The sequence below is a fragment of the Hyaena hyaena genome, unplaced genomic scaffold (genome assembly GCF_003009895.1).
Source record: "Hyaena hyaena isolate Hyena2069 unplaced genomic scaffold, ASM300989v1 scaffold_565, whole genome shotgun sequence".
Lineage (NCBI taxonomy): Eukaryota > Metazoa > Chordata > Mammalia > Carnivora > Hyaenidae > Hyaena > Hyaena hyaena.
The window spans coordinates 367,862-387,474 of NW_024081196.1; the positions used below are offsets into that span (position 1 = coordinate 367,862).

Below are 19,613 nucleotides of genomic sequence, written 5' to 3' on the forward strand. Positions count from 1 at the left end.
TGCTGCAGTATATATTCTTATAGTTGTATTTTTGTAAATATGTGCCAGAATTTCTATAGGGTAAAACTGAATGATGGCAATACATGATTGTATGGTATGTACATCTTCATCCTTAGTAGATATTGCCAAATACCATCCAAACTAGTTGGAAGGAACGAGAAGGCTCTAGTTTACTCCCCTGTGGCAGTATACAAGTTGCTGTTACTATACATCTTCTCCACAACTTAGTGTTGTTGACAGATGTGCACATGCTTGTGTTCACCACCTTCATGAGAACGATATGGTTATGGTGTTAGTTTCTTTTTTTTTCCCATTGCTGGTGAAAATAAGCATCTTCTCATAGGTATAGAGGCAATTAGGGTTTTCTCTTCTGTGGATTGCTTTTTTTTTTCTTTTTCCTTATCAATTTTTTAAAAATCTATTAACCTAAAGGACTTTTCATATATTCTAATCCTTTATTGGTTATATGGAGTATAAGTATCTTCCCCAGTCTGTATGTTATCTCTTTACATTGTGGTGTCTTTATTGAATGGTAGCTTTTCATTTTAACCATGGCAAGTTTATCAATCTTTATCTTTAAAATTTTTGCTTTTTGTCTTAACTGTTCTATATTCTAAGGTAATGAAATTTTCTCCTATCTTTTTAAAAAAAATTATGCTTTTACTTTCACATTTACATTTTTAACCCAACTATAACTTATTTTTGTACAGTTAGTTCTGCTATAACACAGCATGTGTTCCTAAAAATCACTGCGTTATATGCAAAATCATGCAATAAAAAACATGGCATATGGGAAGAAATGGGGCTGGGACACAGCACTCAAAAAAGTTTTGTCAGCGACACATTAAAAAATATAATACGGCACCTAGGTGGCTCAGTTGGTTGAGCATCCAACTTGGGCTCAGGGAATGATCTCGCGGTTTGTGGGTTCGAGCCCTCCATCGGGCTCTGTGCTAACAGCTCGGAGCCTGGAGCCTGCAGCCTGCTTGGGATTCTGTGTCTCCCCCTGTCTCTGCCCCTCCCCTACTCATGATCTATCTCTCTCTGTCTCTCAATAATAAATAAACGTTAAAAAAAAAATGAAAACCCAACATAATAAAAGTGATAGCACAGTTTTACATATGTTAAATTGTTAAGAAATATATAACTACCACAATAAATATGACATTTTTACTTTGAAGATGATGAAGTTGACTTGTGGAAGTAGGATTGAAAGGATTGCAGCTTGTGAGTTATTGTGAAGTGATGGAAGGAAAGTTTTCTGAAACCTGCCAAGAATTTGTGGGGTTTTTTGTTTTTGTTTTTAAATTTTATTTAAGTAATCTCTACATGCAACATGGGGCTAGAACTCATGACCCTGAAATCAAGAGTCACATTTTCTTCTGACTGAGCCCGCCAGGCACCCCTGAAATCTGCCAAGGAAATTTTAACAGCAGATATGGAGAATGTGGTTCATGACACGTTAAAGCGTGTGTGTTTTGTGCATTCTTATGTGGTTCAATGCAGCTGAGTAGTTTTCTACATCACCTTGTGTTGTTTCAGAATTAGGACTACAGTAAAACAGGCTAGGCACTTAACGGGGCAGAATTTAAGAAGCTTCTTGTTAGGGTTTCTAGGCAACTCACCTGTCTTACCTAGTCCCAGCCCTGCTGTGTATTAAAGCAGTGCTTAAACATATACTGAAATTTGTGCTATTGTCCCCTCATATATTAATCATATTTCACATTTTAAAGTTTTCAAAACAAACATTAGAATAGAACTGACTATATATGTGAAGTAGATCTCTCATTTTCCCCCATACACTTAGCCAGATCTTTCCCTACTAGTTCATAATGATGCTTTTGGCATATATCATAGTTCCACATACACATGAGTCCAATTCTTGTTTCTTTGTGCTGTTTTCATTGATCTATTTGCTTCTCTCTATGCCAGTATCACATTTTTTACAGGTCTGGCACTAACTTTGTGACCTTGGGCAAGTTATTTCTTGCCTATAAAATTATAATAGTATCTACATTATTGGGTAGTTAAAGGAATAAATGAAGCAATATGTTAAAGTGCTTAGAAATACACACCGGGCCCAAGAGTAAAGCTCAGATGTTAATTATTTTCTTACTAAAAGTAATTTCTTTAACTTAATAAAGTATCTTGATAACTAGTAGGCTGATATTGCCATCTTGTTTTTCCTTTTCTAAACTGTTTGAGAGGAAATGGGAAAGGCTTATGGAAGGATTCCCTGAGCAGATGACAGGTAGAGTGTCTGGTAAATAGATGTTGGGAGCAATAGGAGAATATTCTAGGCAGATGGAGCCATTAGGAAAAAATGGAGTATCTAGTAATTGAAAGAAGGTTCTTATAGTTAGATCTCAGCAAAAAGAAAATTAGTACCAGTTGAGAGTAGAGAGGTAGGCAGGAGTAGATAGATCAGGCAAGACCTAGTAGGCAATGTTAAGGATTTTAGACTTCATCTTAAAAGCAAAGTTATAACTATTTATAATTATTATTTCATGACTTTTATTCTTTCTTAGAGGTCTAAGAATAAAAGTTATGAAAAATCAATCTTAACAAATAGTTGTAGCTATTCAAAAATTGGTCCCATCTGGATCCTGATAGCACACCAACGGTTAAGAGTGTGTTGAGGGGCGGCTGGGTGGCTCAGTCAGTTAAGTGTCCGACTTTGGCTCAGGTCATGATCTCACAGCTCGTGAGTTCAAACCTCATGTTGGGCTCTGGGCTGACAACTGAGAGCCTGGAGCCTCTTTCAGATTCTGTGTCTCCCTCTTTCTCTGCCCCTTCCCTTCTCACAATCTGTCTGTCTCTCTCTCTCTCAAAAAAAAAAAATTAAAGATAAATTTTTTCTTTTTTTTATTTTTTATTTTTTTTTTACAAATAGTTTATTGTCAAGTTGGTTTCCACATAACACCCAGTGCTCATCCCCACAAGTGCCCTCCTCCATGCCCATCCCCCCTCCCCCCCCATCCATCAGTCCTCAGTTTTTGTCAGCATTCAAGAGTCTCTCATGGTTTGCCTCTCTCCCTTTCCCCCACCATTTCCCCCACCATTTCCCCCCTTCTTCTCCCCCTTGTTCCTCAGTTAAGTTCCTCCTAATCCTCCTATACGTGCAAACATATGATATTTGTCCTTCTCTGCCTGACTTATTTCGCTCAGCATAACACCCTCAAGGTCCATCCATGTTGCTACACATGGCCAGATTTCATTGTTTCTCATTGCCATGTAGTATTCCATGGTATAGATAAACCACATCTTCTTGATCCATTCATCTGTTGATGGACACTTAGGCTCTTTCCATGTTTTAGCTATTGTGGAGAGTGCTGCTATGAACATTGGGGTCCATGTGCTCCTATGCCTCAGCATTTCTGTATCCCTTGGGTAAATTCCTAGCAGTGCTATTGCTGGGTCCTAGGGGAGTTCTATTGTTAGTTTCCTGAGGAACCTCCACACTGCTTTCCAAAGGGGCTGTACCAGTTTACATTCCCACCAACAGTGTAGGAGGGTGCCCGTTTCTCCACATCCTCGCCAGCATCTCGAGTTCTCTGATTTGCTCATTTTAGCCACTCTGACTGGCATGAGGTGGTTATCTCAGTGTGGTTTTGATTTGTATTTCCCTGATGAGGAGGGATGCTGAGCATCGTTTCATGTGTCTGTTGGCCATCTGGATGTCCTCTTTGGAGAAGTGTCTGTTCATGTCTTCTGCCCATTTCTTCACTGGGTTGTTTGTTTTTTGGGTGTGGAGTTTAGTGAGTTCCTTATAGATTCTGGATATTAACCCTTTATCTGATATGTCATTTGCAACTATCTTTTCCCATTCCGTTGGTTGCCTATTAGTTTTGTGGGTTGTTTCCTTTGCCGTGCAGAAGCTTTTAATCTTGATGAGGTCCCAATCATTTATTTTTGCTCTTGATTCTCTTGCTTTTGGGGATGTGTCAAATAAGAAGTTGCTGCAGTGGAGGTCAAGGAGATTGTTTCCTGCTTTCTCCTCTAGGGTGTTGATAGTTTCCTGTCTCACGTTCAGGTCCTTTATCCATTTTGAGTTGATTTTTGTGCATGGTGTAAGAAAATGATCTAGTTTCATCCTTCTGCATGTTGCTGTCCAGTTCTCCCAACAACATCTGTTAAAAAGGCCATTGGATATTCTTTCCTGCTTTGCAAAGATTAGTTGGCTGTATACTTTTGGGTCCACTTCTGAGTTCTCAATTTTGTTCCATTGGTCTATGTGTCTGTTTTTGTGCCAATACCATACTGTCTTGATGATGACAGCTTTGTAGTAGAGGCTAAAGTCTGGGATGGAGATACCTCCCGTTTTGGTTTTATTTTTCAGTATTACTTTGGCTATTGGGGGTCTTTTGTGGTTCCATACAAATTTGAGGATAGTTTGTTCTAGTTTTGAGAAGTATGCTGATGCAATTTTGATTGCAATTGCATTGAATGTGTAGATAGCTTTGGGGTAGTAATGACATCTTAACTATATTTATTCTTCCTATCCATGAGCATGGAATGTTTTTCCATTTCTTTGTGTCTTCTTCAATTTCCTTCATAAGTTTTCTGTAGTTTTCATCATACAGATCTCTTGTATCCTTGGTTATAAAGATAAATTTTAAAAAGAGTGCATTGAGAGGGGCACCTGGGTGGCTTAGTCACTTAAGCATCCGACTTCAGCTCAGGTCATGATCTCAAGACTATTAAGTTTGACCCCTGTGCTGGCAGCTCAGAACCTGGAGCCTGCTTCGAGTTCTATGTTTCCCTCTCTCGCTGCCCCTCTCCTGCTCACTTTCTGCCTCTCTCTCTCTCTCTCCCTCTCCCCTTCTCTCTCAAAAAGAAATAAATATTTTTTAAAAAGTGCTGTTGAGAATATCTAAGCCCTATCTTTGTTTACTTATTTATAATCTTTGAGAGGTACTGATTCTCTTGTAGCCTTTTATCAGTTCAAATTGAAGAGTCTTAACATTTTGGCAGATACACAGATTATGGGTTGAGTTTTTACAGTATAACAAATCTATGTATACATCTTGAAATTTTATTTAGTTGTCAACCTCATCAAATATTGTTATCTTTCTTGAGTACACTTGAGAAGTCCACATATTTTTTAAAATTTTGAACTATTTATTTTTTTCATTTTATTTGAATCCAAGTTAGTTAACATATAGTGTAATAATGGCTTCAGGAAGAGTTTAGTGACTCATTACTTATATTTAACACTCCATGCTCATCCCTACAAGTGCCCTCCTTTTTTGTTAATTAATTTTTTTAATTTACATCCAAGTTAGCATACAGTGCAACAATGATTTCAGGAGTAGATTCCATAATGCCCCTTATCCATTTAGCCCATGCCCCCTCCCAAAACCCCTCCAGCAACACTCTGTTCTCTATATGTAAGAGTCTTTTATGTTTTGTCCCCTTCCCTGTTTTTATATTATTTTTGCTTCCCTTCCCTTATGTTCATCTGTTTTGTATCTTAAATTCCTCATATGAGTAAAGTCATGATATTTGTCTTTCTCTGACTGACTAATCTCACTTAGCATAATACCCTCCAGTTCAATCCATATAGTTGCAAATGCAAGATTTCATTCTTTTTGATTGCCGAGTAATACTCCATTGTATATATATACCACATCTTCTTTATCCATTCATCCATTGATGGACATTTAGGCTCTTTCCATACTTTGGCTATTGTCGATAGGCCAGCTGTAAGCATTATGCATGTGTCCCTTCAAAACAGCACACCTGTATCCCTTGGATAAATACCTCATAGTACAATTGCTGGGTCATAGGGTAGTTCTGTTTTTAATTTTGGGGGGAACCTCCATACTGTTTTCCAGAGTGGAGAAGTCTACATATTATTTCTGTAATAGATGTTTCTGTTTTTTCCTATATTTCCTTCATCTTTCATTATCACAAAATTCCACAAATAAGATATAGGTGGCCTACAATAGAAATATGATGGTCTTTTCAATTGGAAGTAATGTTGAAAGCAGATAAATATCCATTGAATGAATAGGAAAGTATCCTCCTATGGTAGTATTATTATACAGAAAGTAGTCACTTCAAGATCTAGGAGAGAGTTGAACTAGAAATATTATGGCAAAAGCTGAGATGAGTATATCCAGTACATACCTCTACCATGACACTGAAGAATTTATTAAATACTTTTGCAGATAAAATGACATCTTTTAGAAGTATCTTTTAAATAAATATAAATAGAACTTTGATAGTATTTCCTAGGTAGTTTTAATGTAAATTTTACAAATCACTAGTTATTTATAGTATTCCCATTAACCTATGAATTTAGTGCAATTCCAATCAAAATCTTAATCGTATTTTTTGTGGAAATTGATAAACTGACTCTAAAATTCACATGGAAGAGCAAATGGCCAAGGATAGTAAAGGCAGTTTGCAAAAACAGCGAGCTGGGGAACTTGTCCTAAAAGAATCAAGATTAAGATTAAAGTAATAAAGATACTATAAAGTTGGCACAATGATAAAAAAAAAAAAACAGATGGAAAGAGGAAAGGCCATTTTAGTGTGTGACATTAGTTTGCAAAGAAAGGAAATTAAACATCTGAATATTTTATTTACATCTCAGGAGACATTCTAAAAATGTTTTAGACCATAGATTTGAAGTACTAGTGTGTAGATAATTCTACAATACCCACTTTTAGAGAACTAAACTGCTGATGAATATTCACTGGGAATTTGCTTGAGATATTTTCAGATATAACTGCAGGATTTCATTCCTATACTTCATGCTGCGTGTGTTAAGCACAGATACATTATAATGATGTTCTCCAAATAAACTTGGTTACCTGTGTTAGAACACGTGTGGGCTTTAAAGAATCTTGTTAACCTTTATTCTTGACTATGTTTGTGATTAAACCTAGGTAAGTGTGGGGAAAATGTTTCTGGTAAGAAATTTAAAATAATTAATGACTCCGTGGCAAAGCATTATTTCATAGTAGGTATAAAATAGAATAAATTTATAAAGTATTTTAGGTTTATGATTTTTATGTTTTCTTTGCTAGAACACCGTTATTTGACTTCTTCTGTTACTGGTCATCTTATGAGAAGCAAGTTCTAGATATTTTAAAATAAGATGAATGCAGTTTCAGTAATGCTTATAGTGCTTTGGTACCACACTTTTGACACCATCAGAAAAAAAACCCACCAATAAACAATTCTGCTTGCCCCAGCAGATTTTACTACTCTATGAAAAACACATGGAGACAGTATTGTTGTTATTTAACTTCTGCTAGTGAATAACTTAATTATTTTTATAGTTTTAAAGAGATGTTTTATTATAGTTATTATAATTGATCTTGCAAACCTTTAATAATCCACTTTCCTTTTCCCCACAAAGATTGAGTAAAATATATAAAATTAACATACTGTCTCTAAGTTTTTTGCAGAAGAACTTTCATATTTCTTTATAGTTTATCATGTTGTATTTTAAAATTTGTTTTGATTGATTCTTAAGATTACCATTTGAGTCTTTGTTTTATTGTCAGATGTTTTATTTAATAGTTATTGCATTTTTTAAGAGTTACTGTTAAGGATTCTTTTTTAATATGTATGTCAATACTTGTCCTCAAATAGTAGATATTTATAGACCAGTAGAAATAACACTTTATACAAGTGAAGTATTTTTTCTCAGATACTAAGTCACATTATAGTCTCAATAATCCTTTGAAGTAGGCATGTACTTTCATATAAAATGAAGTATCAAAAATAGCTTCTTTGGTGTTCCTATAGTTCCTTTATTGATTTCTTTTCTTTTTTAGGTACCTAGTCGATAGTCGCTGGTTCAAACAGTGGAAAAAATATGTTGGCTTTGACAGCTGGGACAAATACCAGATGGGAGATCAAAATGTATATCCTGGACCCATTGATAACTCTGGACTTCTCAAAGGTCATTATTTCCTTTCTTCAGTCAGGTTGTAAATGTGTTCATTTTAAATATGTTATAGAAAATATATGTAATATGGGAAATGTTAACGTAAATAGATTAGAAATTTCTTTGGGGGTGCCTTGGTGGCTCAGTCAGTTAAACTCCTGCTTCGGCTCAGGTCATGATCTTGCACTTCATGAATTCAAGCCCTGTGTTGGGCTCTGTGCTGACAGCTCAGAGCCTGGAGCCTGCTTCAGATTCTGTGTCTTCCTCTCTTTCCGGCCCTCCCCTGCTCAAGCTCTGTCTCTCTCTGGCTCTCAAAATAATGAATAAATGTTAAAAAGAAAATTTCTTTGTATAATAGATTTGACCTATTGAACTCACATAACTACCATAATTAGTTATTACTATGTATCATGACAGATTTTTTCTTTAAAAAAGATTCACATCTTTAAATGAAGAATGTAACTTAGAAGGCATTATCTTACTTGGAGGAAGTGCTACATTATTCCTAAGGGATTCTTTTTTTAAGTTGTACAGCACTGATACATGTTTACATTCTTGGATTTTTACATCAATCTTCTCCAACCCTCACTACTTACCAGTCTTCTATACCTCTCAGTACATTTAAAGAGAATAAAACATAAGTACCAGAACTTCGGTTTCTGGCCAAGATGGAGTAACAGGGACTAGGTTTACTCCACCTGAGCAAACTAAAACCTTGACAAAATCTATAAATCAATGGTTCTTAGAACACTGGATACCAGGCAGCAAAGAACAGTGATTTTGAAGATATAGGAAACAAATGAGGTGAGCCCTATGATTGCCTCAGCTTACTGCATTGATACCAGTTTTCAAAACAAGACACAGAAGGGGAAACCCATGTAGAGCCTGGCAGTCCCCCCTAGTTGAGGAAAGAGTATGAGTTCTGGGAGACTGACCACCAGAGTTCCCAGTTCAGAGTACCAGATAGGAATGACCAGAAAAAAGAGATAGAGAGAGACCTAGAGATATACAGAGAGTGTCTCTCAAATCTCCAACGGAATTTTGATTATCTCATGTATGTGAAGGGGTTACCCAAGGCCAGGGAAAGAAGCACCCAAAATAATTAGAGGGAACAATCATTGGGACTCATATAGGACCAAGAAGCACCCAAAAGAATTAGAGGGAACAATCACTGGGGCTCATATAGTACCAAGAATAGAGTGGAAAGCCTTATAATTCATGGAGTATACTACTGAGAACAGTTTTGTCACTATAATAAGGCAAAAATTAATTGTCCTGTCCTATCCTGAAAGTGTCAAACTTTATATCTTAGAACAAAATGCAAGAGTACTTACGGGAATAGGAAAATATTCAGCATCCAACAGGATAAAATTTATGATGTCTTGGATCCAATCAAGTATTACCTGGTATGCAAAGAAGCAGAAAAATATGATACATAATCAGGAGAAATATCAATGTTTAAAAAAATTTTTAGTAGAAAAAATAAGTGAAACGTACAAAACAAATTAGCAACATCGTAGATTTAAACTCTTCTCTATGAATAATCACAGTCAGTATGTAAATACTGACTTCCAGTGACTACTCTCTCTCTTATGTAATCATCTCCCCTTTGAGTATGGGTAGAGCATGTGAATTAGGATGAGATATCATTCCCAGGATTATTTATGTTATACGGCAAAAGGGAGATTATCCCAGCAGGTTTAATCCGATCACAAATGCCCTTTAAAAGCAGAGACTTTTCTCTGGCTGGTGACAGAAGTCAGAGATTCAAAGCATGAGAATTAGTGCATCATTGCTGGTTAAAAATGGAGGGGCCATGTGTAAAGGAAGGCAGGGGATTCTTTAGGAACAGAGAGAGACCCAGGCTCACAGCCAGCAAGGAAATGGACTACCTCAGACCTGGTGTCATGAAGAACTAAATTCTGCCAACAGTCTGTATGGGCTTGGAAGCAGATTCTTCCCCAGAGTCTCTAGATAGGAGATCAGCCCATCTTACCTCTTGATTTCTGCCTTATGAAGTAAGTACAGAACCCAGTTGAACCCACTTGAACTTGTAACTCACAGAACTGTGAGATAGTAAATGGGTATTGTTTCCTCCGCTACATTAGTTTGTTATGCAGCATATAGAAGAGTAATACATGTGCTAATAACACTAATCAAAAGAAAGCTGGAGTGGCTATACCACAATATAATTATATAATATATAAATAATGCACAAATAAAGAAAATGAGAGTCTGAGATCAGTGATTTTGGTTTTTAAGAAACTAAAAAAGAACAGATCAAACTTAAACAGAAGAAAGAAAATAAGAAGAAAAATAATTCCAGAAAAGAAATTAAAGAGAAGATAGAAAAATAGAGAAAAAAATCAGTGAAACCAAAAACTGGTTCTTCTCAAAACAAATATACTATGATATGTCAATTATAAAAAAGAAAAAATAAACTGGTTCTTTGTGAAATAATAAAATTGGTCTGTATCTAGTTGATCACCAGAAAAAGAGAAAGGGGGCACCTGGGTGGCTCAGTTGGTTAAGCGTCTGACTCTTAATTTCACCTCAGGTCATGTTCTCACAGTTCGTGAGATTGAGAAATGGGGCCCTGTGTCGGGCTTTGTGCTGACAGTGGGAGGCTGCTTAGGATTCTCTCTCTCCCTCTCACTGCCCCTCTCCTGCATGTACGTGTGCGCATGCACACACTCTCTCTCTCTAAAAAAACATTAAAAAAAGAGAAAGAGAAAAGACATAATTGCCAATATCAGAACACAAGAGAGGTAACACCAGTTCAGAATCAACAGCTATTAAAAGGACAGTAAAGAATTATTATGAACTTTATGTCATTAAATCCAACAAACCAGGTGAAAAAAGCAAAACTACCAAAGCTCATTCCAAAAGAATAGATTGCCTGAATAGCCTTGTATCAATTACAGAAAATGAATTTGTAGTTTAAAATTTTTCACAAAGGAAACATCAGATATAAATGGTGCCACTGGTGAATTCCACCAAATATTTAAAGGAGAAATATATACCTATTTTACAAAACTCTTCCAAAAAATTGGGACATAATACTTTCAACTCATGATATGAAACATTGATACCAAAATCTTACAGAGACATTCCACGAAATCTCTAGACCACAATCTTGTCTAAACAGAAGTTTAGTAAATAAAGTCCAACAGTGAAATATATATATATATATATATATATATATATCATATAGAAATATGTGTTTAAAAAATAGCATATCAGGACTCCTGGGTGGCTCAGTTGGTTAAACGTCCAACTTCAGCTTAATGCAAGGTCTTGCAATTTGTGAGTTCAAGCCCCACATTGTGCTCTGTGCTGACAGCTCAGAGCCTAGAGCTTGCTTCAGATTCTGTGTGTGTGTTTCTCTCTCAAAAATAAACATTAAAAATTATTAAGATAAAAAGATAATATATCATGTAAGATAAAAGTAAAATGAAGGACATGTCCTCATCTGCATAATGGGCTTCTACAGAAAACCTACAGGTGACATGAAAAAGGCAAGGGTATCCACTCAGCTCTTCAGCTGACATTATTAGAGGTTCCACCCAGTGCAGTAAGGCAAGAAGAGGTAAAAAGCATACAGGAAGAAGTAATAAATCTGCTTTTATTCACAGATAACTATGTCCCTGTAGAAAATTTGATGGAATCTACAAAAAACAGTTTCTAAGGACTAAAATAAGATTGGTTTATAGGACATAAGACTATTATTTAAAAACCCATTTGTATTTTTAAAATTTTAATTTTATACAGAGAGCAAGCGAGTAGGAGAGAAGGGGCAGAGGGAGAGAGAGAGAAAGAGAGAATGAATGAATGAATGAATGAATGAATGAATGAATATCAAGCAGGCTCCACGCTGAGCATGGAGCCTGACATGGGGCTCAATTCCAACGTCCTGGGATCATTATCTGAGCCAAAATCAAGAGTCGGACGCTCAACCAACTGAGCCACCCAGGTGCCCCCAATTGTGTTTTTATATGCTAACAATGAAATAACACAAATAGAAAATTTTAAAATACATTTTATAGTAACATCAACAAATTTAAATATGGATAAATCTGACCCCCAAAAAGTACAAGACCTATACACTGAAAAGTAGAAGACATTACTCATAGAAGTTAAAACCTGAATAGACAAGTCATGTTGGTGGAGCAAAGACTCATTATTGTTAAATTTCCACCGTCAATCTAGATTCAACATAATTCCCAATCACATTTCTAGTAGGCATCTAAAAAACTGAGATAGAAAAAAAATTGAGATAGAATTTATGTATCATAAAATTCATCTTTTTAAAATTATACAATTCAGTGGTCTCTAGTATAGTCACAGAGTTACAACCATCACCATCTATTTCCACAGTATTTTCAACACCCCAGAAAGAAACTTTGTACCCATAGCAATCACTTCCTATCTCTTCTTAAAACCCCCAACTCTAAGCAACCACTAATCTATTTTCTGTCTATGGATATTTCATCTTAATGGAATCCTGTGGTATGTAGCCTTTAACATTTGAATTCTTGCACCTAGGACAAAGTTTTCAAGTATCATCCATGTAGCATGAATCAGTACTTCATTCCGTTTTCATGAATGAGTAATTTTCTTTTTGCATGGATATATCACATTTAATATATCCATTCATCAACTCATGGACATTTGAGTTTTCACTTTCTGGTTAATGATGCTGTGAACTTTTTCACATACCAATTTTTGTGTAGATGTGTATTTTCATTTCTTCTGGGTACATACTTACATGTGGAATTAGGTGAGGTAGTAACTCTATATTTAACTATTTGAGGAATTGTTGGGCTGTTTTCTAAAATAGTTGCACTATTTGACATTTTTACCAGCAGTATACAGAGGTTCCAATTTCTCCTTGCCAACACATTGTCCTTTTAATATAGCCATCCTGCTGGATGTGAAGTGATATCTCATTGTGACTTTGATTTGTATTTCCCTAGTGATTAATGATGTTAAGTATCTTGTGCTGCTTATAAATCTTTTTGGAGAAATGTTAGTTCAGATCCTGTTCTTATTTTTTAATTGGGCTTCTTGTCTTTTTAGTCTTGTCTTAAGTGTTCTTTATGTATTTTGGATACCAGCCCCTTACCAGATAAATGATCTCCAAAAATTGTCTCCCAATCTGTAAATTGTCTTTTACTTTTGTGGTTTTGTCTTTGAAGTGCAAAAGTTTTTAATTTTGATTAAGTCCAATTTATATTTTTCTTTGGTTACTTGTGGTTTTGGTGTGAAAAGACATTGCCTAATCTACAATCATGAAAATTTATTTATGCCTATGTTTTCTTCTAAGACTTTTATAGTTTTAGCTATTACATTTATGACTTTGATCAATTTCAAGTTAATATTTGTATACAGTGTTTGACAAGGATCAATTGAACAGATTAGAGAATCCAAAAGTAGATCCACACATATGTAGTCGATTGATTTTAGACAAAGATGTAAGAGGATTTCAGTAGAGAAAGGACCCTGTTTTTAAACAAATGCTGTGTGAGAAGGCCAAGAAACTGAACTTTGATCCATACGTCGCATCATATACAAAATAAATTCGAAACAGATCGTATAAACTATTAAAAATAGGAGAAAATCTTTGTGACATTGTGTTAGGCAGATTTCTTAAATGTGATACAAAAAACACAACTGATAAAAGAAAAAAAAAACTATGTTCAGTAACAAAAGCTTTTTCAAATGATGACTGTTAAAAGAATGAAAAAACAAACCACAGTGTGGGAGAAATATTTGCAGATCACCTAGCTGATAAAAGACTTGTATGCAGAATAAAGAACTATTGAAAGTATATTAATATAACAAAACCTAGTGGGAAACAGGCAAAAGATTTGAACAGATGATTCACCAAAGAAAATAGAGTTTTCAAAAACTACATAATTGCGTGGATACTTACCATCATTAGTCATTAGAGAAATGAGGTTTGAAATCACAATGAGGTATATGTATATCAAAATGATTAAAATTTAAAAGAATGATACTCAAATGTTGATAAGGTTGTGAAATAAGTGGAACTTGCATACACTGTTTTTGGAAATGAAATAGGAAATTTTCTTAAAAACCTAAACCTATATTTACTGTAGAAAGTAATCATTCCACTCCTACAAATTTACCCAAAGAAATGAGAACATATATCCATATGAAAACTTACACACAAATGTTCATGGCAGTGTTACTTGTAATAGAGAAAATTGGAAACAACTCCAAACACCCAACGATAACTAAATGGATAAATAAATTGTAATATATCCATATAATGAAATCCTACTCCGCAGTTAAAAGGAATGAAGTATAGGAGTGCCTACGTGGCTCAGTTGGTTAAGCGTCCTACTCTGGGTTTTGGCTCAGGTCATGATCTCAACGGTTTCATGAGTCTGAGCCCCTCTTGCTTGGGATTCTCTCTCTCCCTCTCCCTCTCTGCCCCACCCCTGTTCATGCATCTCTGTGTCTCAAAATAAATAGATAAACTTAGAAAAAAAAAGGAATGAAGTACCGATACTTAAGAACAAGGATGATTCTCAAGATAATTATGCAGTGTAAAGAAGCCAAACAAAAACAGTACGTATAATTTTTATATGAGATTCCAGAAAATGCCTGTAGTAACAAAAAACAGACATATTTCATATAAAATGCTACAAAATGCAATTTAGTCTATAGTTGCAAAATACAGATAAACAGATAAGTGATTTTTTGGGGGTGGGGACAGGACAGTAAAAATGAATGGACAGAAAAGAGAGATTACAAAGGACCGTTAGGAAACCTTCAAGAAGGAGGGATATATCACCATTTGGGTCATGGTGATGGTTTCACAGTTGTATTGATCTGTCAAAACTTACCACATAGTTCACTTTAAATATGTACAGTTTATTGTTTATCACTTATGTATTGATTATGTATGTAAATGCAGAAGTAGCAAATATTATCCACTAGATATAAAGTTACTATTTGATTCTGGTACATAGTAAAATCATTTACTCAACTTCTTGAATTATTACAGAAAACGCTTAAAAGTCTTAATTTTTCAACTTTCTTTTCCCACGTTTTCTTCAAGGCAATCTGTCAGTAGTAGAAAGAAAATAGATGTTAGAGTAAGCCAATCTGTGTTTTAATCCAGTTTCTACAGTCTTCTCTGTGTGTAACCTTTGGCTAGTTAACAATAGCAGAACCTGTTTACTAATTAATTTGGAGCTATCTATCTCATAATATTGTTTTGAAAAGTCACCTAACAGTGTTTTCTGTAGTAACATCTTTCACAGTACCTGCAGTTTTCTGTATGTATGATCTTGGGCAAGTTACTAAATTTCCCTGAAAATGTTTTCTAATCTAAAATGAAGATACCTATCTTACAGGATTGCTTTGAAAACTGAGATAACATGATTGTCTCTTATAATATGTCTCATAAGATATGATGCTTAGAGGGGTTTACAATATGTAAGTTTCTTTCACCTTCAGCAGGTTCTGAAAATATGTTCCAAATGATCAATTTTCATCAAGAATTTAGAATTACAGCTAAGGCTTAAAAAAACTGAATTTAGGGGCGCCTGGGTGGCTCAGTCGGTTAAGCGTCTGACTTCGGCTCAGGTCAGATCTCACGGTTAGTGGGTTCGAGCCCCACATCAGGTTCTGTGCTGCCAGCTTAGAGCCTGGAACCTGTTTCAGATTCTGTGTCTCCCTCTCTCTCTGCCCCTCTCCCACTCATGCTCTGTCTCTCTCTCTCTCAAAAATAAATAAACTATAAAAAAAAACTGAATTTAAAAATTAATGCTTAGTTTGCATCTACTGTTGAAGTTTGTGTTAATACAAATTAGAGTTTTACCATTTCTTCTCTATCTGAAAGTTTTCTCAAAGTTTAGTGTGATTCTGTGACCATAGATTGATCCTAGATGGAATAAATAACATTCTTTTAATCCTTTCAGAATTTTTCCTGCTTCTTGTTTTATACTGTAATGTCTGATTAAGAATATGTGTTCTCAGTGAGATGCTACTAAGAGCAATTTTGCTTTCCATGTTTGTTAACTTACGACTGACTCAAATTGAGAAAATTTTCTATATGTTGTGTGTAACTCAGTGAACTGAATCTGTTTCTGTTTCTGCACTTTGGAAATTTCAGGTAACAGGACCAGATAATAATAAATGAGTCTTACATTAGGACTGTCATATAGGTACAACTCATGGTATTGTTCTAGATATCTGGCCTGCCGTGCAGTAAATTTTTAGTTTAACCAGAATTTTGAAAATGATTGTAGAATTGGAACCACATCAGAACAACTATATCTGCCTTAGATTTTGGGAGGAATCTAGATCATGTGCCTTTTGAAGTAAAGATTTGGTTTACAAGATGCCCTTTATTGATTACCATCAAGGTTCCCAGGCCATATGCTCTGGAGTCATTTGTAAAAGGTTATTGATTTGCTTCTGAATTTTCTTCATGAGCTAATGCTAGAATGACCACTATTACCATGTGAGGAATATCTGCTACTTAAAATATTGGGGAAACACTCTCCCTACAGATCCCTTGGTATTTTTTTAAGATTACACCTTATTTTTTTAAGAGCTTAATAAAAAAATTATGTCTTTAAACACTGTTCATTGACTACTGATACACTTTGAAACTTTTCAAAGGAACAGTTTATTTTGAAATCTATAGATTTATATGTGAATTTCTTCAGAACTTTCTTCAGAACTCATTATTTAAATATTTAAATTAGTCTCCATGAATTTAAGTAATTTGTGATAGTTACACTCTAGTATTTAGATATATGTACTATTGTTTCTTTTTATGTATCGAGTTTACTTTTTTCTTTTGCAGATGGTGATGCCCAATCACTTAAGGAACATCTTATTGATGAATTAGATTACATACTGTTGCCAACGGAGGGCTGGAATAAACTTGTCAGCTGGTACACGTTGATGGAAGGTCAGGAACCAATAGCACGAAAGGTACATACTGAGCATAACTGAGTAAAAATATTTTTCTTCAGTAGTTCACATTTTATTGTTAGTTTAATGACTTATGAAGCCTCATCAATTATCTAGGAGAAAAAGACCATCAAAATGTTACTTTTACGCTGTGCAATAATAATAACAGCTAACAACTATAGAAGGTTTACTATTTGCTACCCATATAATGTTATACGCAAATTATACATTATTACTAATTTAATCCTCACAGGAAGCTCTGTAGGGTAGGTATTCTTATCTTCACTTTATAGATAAGGGAATGAGGACAGAGGTAGACAGATTCAGGGTCTTTAAGAAAGTCACATCAGTTTAAAAACTTAGGCAGCCTGTTTTCTTAGCCACTCTGCTGCAAGTTTTACAATTGTAGTTTAGAAACATTAAAAATGACCAATTATTGGGGTACCTGTGCGGCTCAGTTGGTTAAGACTCCAGCTCTTGATTTCGGCTCAGGTTATGATTTTACAGTTGTGAGATTAAGCCCTGTGTCAGGCTCCATGCTGGGTGTGGAGCCTGATGAAAACCCTGTATTTCTCCCTCTGCCCCTCCCTCTCTCTCTCTTTCTCTGTCCAAATTAAAAAAAAAAAAAATGGCCCATTGTTTTTACTTTTAGGAACTAAAAAGTCATTTATGAAAGTAAGGGTGTTGTCGTTGTAGCAGAACACTGAATGCATAAAGTAGGTCTGCCCATCTTATACAAGTATTTAATAGTGTTTCAGGCAGGGAAGAGGGAAGGGAGAAAGGAAGGGTTTGGGGACCAGAATCTCTGAGTATATAATTATTTATCTGTTTTGTTTTTTTCCACACAGAAATAATTAAAAAGCCAAATTATGTAACACAGGATATAAGCCTCTAATAGATCAAACCATACATGAATTTATTTGGAACTGCTACAGAATTGCTCTATTAACAATTTGTATCTGTATATTGGTGGTTTAGGTATAGAATTAAAACTTGGGGTGCCTGGGTGGCCTAGTTGGTTAACTGTCCGACTCTTAATTTAGGCTCAGGTCATTATCTTATAGTTTGTGGGATTGGACTCTGTGCTGACAGTGCAGAGCCTTCTCTCTCTTTCACCTTCTCTCTCTGCTCCTCCCCTGCTTGTGCATGCACTCTCTCTCAAATAAAAAAAAAAAAAAAAAAGTTGTTTTCTAAATATAGTGTGAATGTACCTTTGATTAGTTCAGTTTAGATTTGTCCCTTAGCTTTACTCAGCCTTCTCTTGTAGCGGTTTCAAAGTTAAGATTTCTGTCTTTTAGGAATGGTGGCCTTAGATGTATAAAATGACTTATTGCTTTATCTGTAGTTGCTGGAGAATTGAGTGTTCTGACCAATTGGATATAGATTATTTAGTTCTAAATCTATCTAGAAAAAGAACTTCATTTTTAGGATAAAGAAAAATTAGTGCCTGGAATATCTTCAAATACGTTAAACTGTATTACTTTAACCTTAATGATATACCTTTTTTTTCTTAGTAAAGATATCATATTACACACTACAGTTATTTGGTATGGTAAAAGGATGAACCAACAATTTTATTGACATTACTTTTTGGAAGAGGTTGTGTTGAGATTTCTTAAAATCTGAGTCTAATAGCAAATTAAAGGAAAAACAAACATGAAAACTTCACACAGTTGGAATGAAAGAAAGTTTGTTAGGATGCCATACATTTATTTTTAATAAAATAGTTTGAATTTATTTAACCTCTAAAATAATATTTAAACTTTAGTATACATAAAATTATCTGGAGCTTTTATTGAAATGTGTCTTCCTCCAAAATTAGTAAGTCTGGGAATTTCCATTTTTACTTTGCCCCATGTGACTCTTAGGACAATGAAATTTACTGAAAGAGTAGACTGGTTTTTTTTAGGTTCTGAAGCCCAACTCTGGATTTTACTAATCTCTGATTGAATTGAAGAATCTGGGATTGGTCGTACCCCTACCTGTGATCCAGAAACAAGATTAACCATCTTTCTGGGCCTCAAATCATCTCGACAATGTTCCACTTCTTGTGTTAGGCATTTAGTTGAAACAACAACAAAACCGGCAAATGAACAAGGCATACAATGCAACCAAAATCTAAGAGAAACAATAAATAATAGAAATATGGGTCTAGGACCCATAAAGAATCCAGATGATGGAATTAATAGACAGAAATTTTAAAATACTGTGCTTACGGAGAGCCTGGGTGACCCAGTCGATTAAGCATCTGACTCTTGATGTCAGCTCAGGTCACAATCATGTGATGAAGAGATCAAGCCCCTAGTCTGGCTCTGTGCTGGGTGTGGAGCCTGATTGAGATTTTCCACCACCATCCCTCCTTCCTGCTGCCATCCCTCTTCCACTTGTGCAAGCATGCACACACTCTCCCTCTACAATAAATAAATGTGAATAAATAAATACTTTGCTTATTATTTTTAAAAATAAGACAGTTGAAGGATAAAACTGTTAAGAACAAAATATAATTCTAAAACTATTAAGAACCAAATATAATTCTATAATTCTAAATAATATGAAAAAAATTAAGAAGTAAGTACTCAGTGTTTGGGTAAAACACTAAACAGAACCAAAGAGAAAATGTGTAAACTAAATGATAACATTAGTATAGACCTGGGGTGTCTGGGTGGCTCAGTCAGTTATGTTTCCAACTCTTGACTTCGACTCAGGTCATGATCTCACATTGTGAGAGATTGAGCCCTGAGTCGGGCTC

At 35.2% G+C, this 19,613-nt stretch overlaps 1 protein-coding gene across 3 annotated transcripts in view; it reads left to right on the plus strand.

Moving 5' to 3' along the window:
- USP15 (ubiquitin specific peptidase 15) overlaps nt 1-19,613 on the plus strand; it is a 124,078-nt gene that overhangs the window by 15,417 nt on the left and 89,048 nt on the right. For all 3 annotated transcript variants that reach the window (XR_005532482.1, XM_039256221.1, XM_039256222.1), the window contains exons 2-3: nt 7,794-7,921; nt 16,755-16,885. Coding sequence is in view for 2 of the 3 variants with exons in the window: in XM_039256221.1 (XP_039112152.1) it covers nt 7,794-7,921; nt 16,755-16,885 (259 nt within the window). In the remaining variant the exon portion in view is untranslated. The remainder of the gene's footprint in view (nt 1-7,793; nt 7,922-16,754; nt 16,886-19,613) is intronic.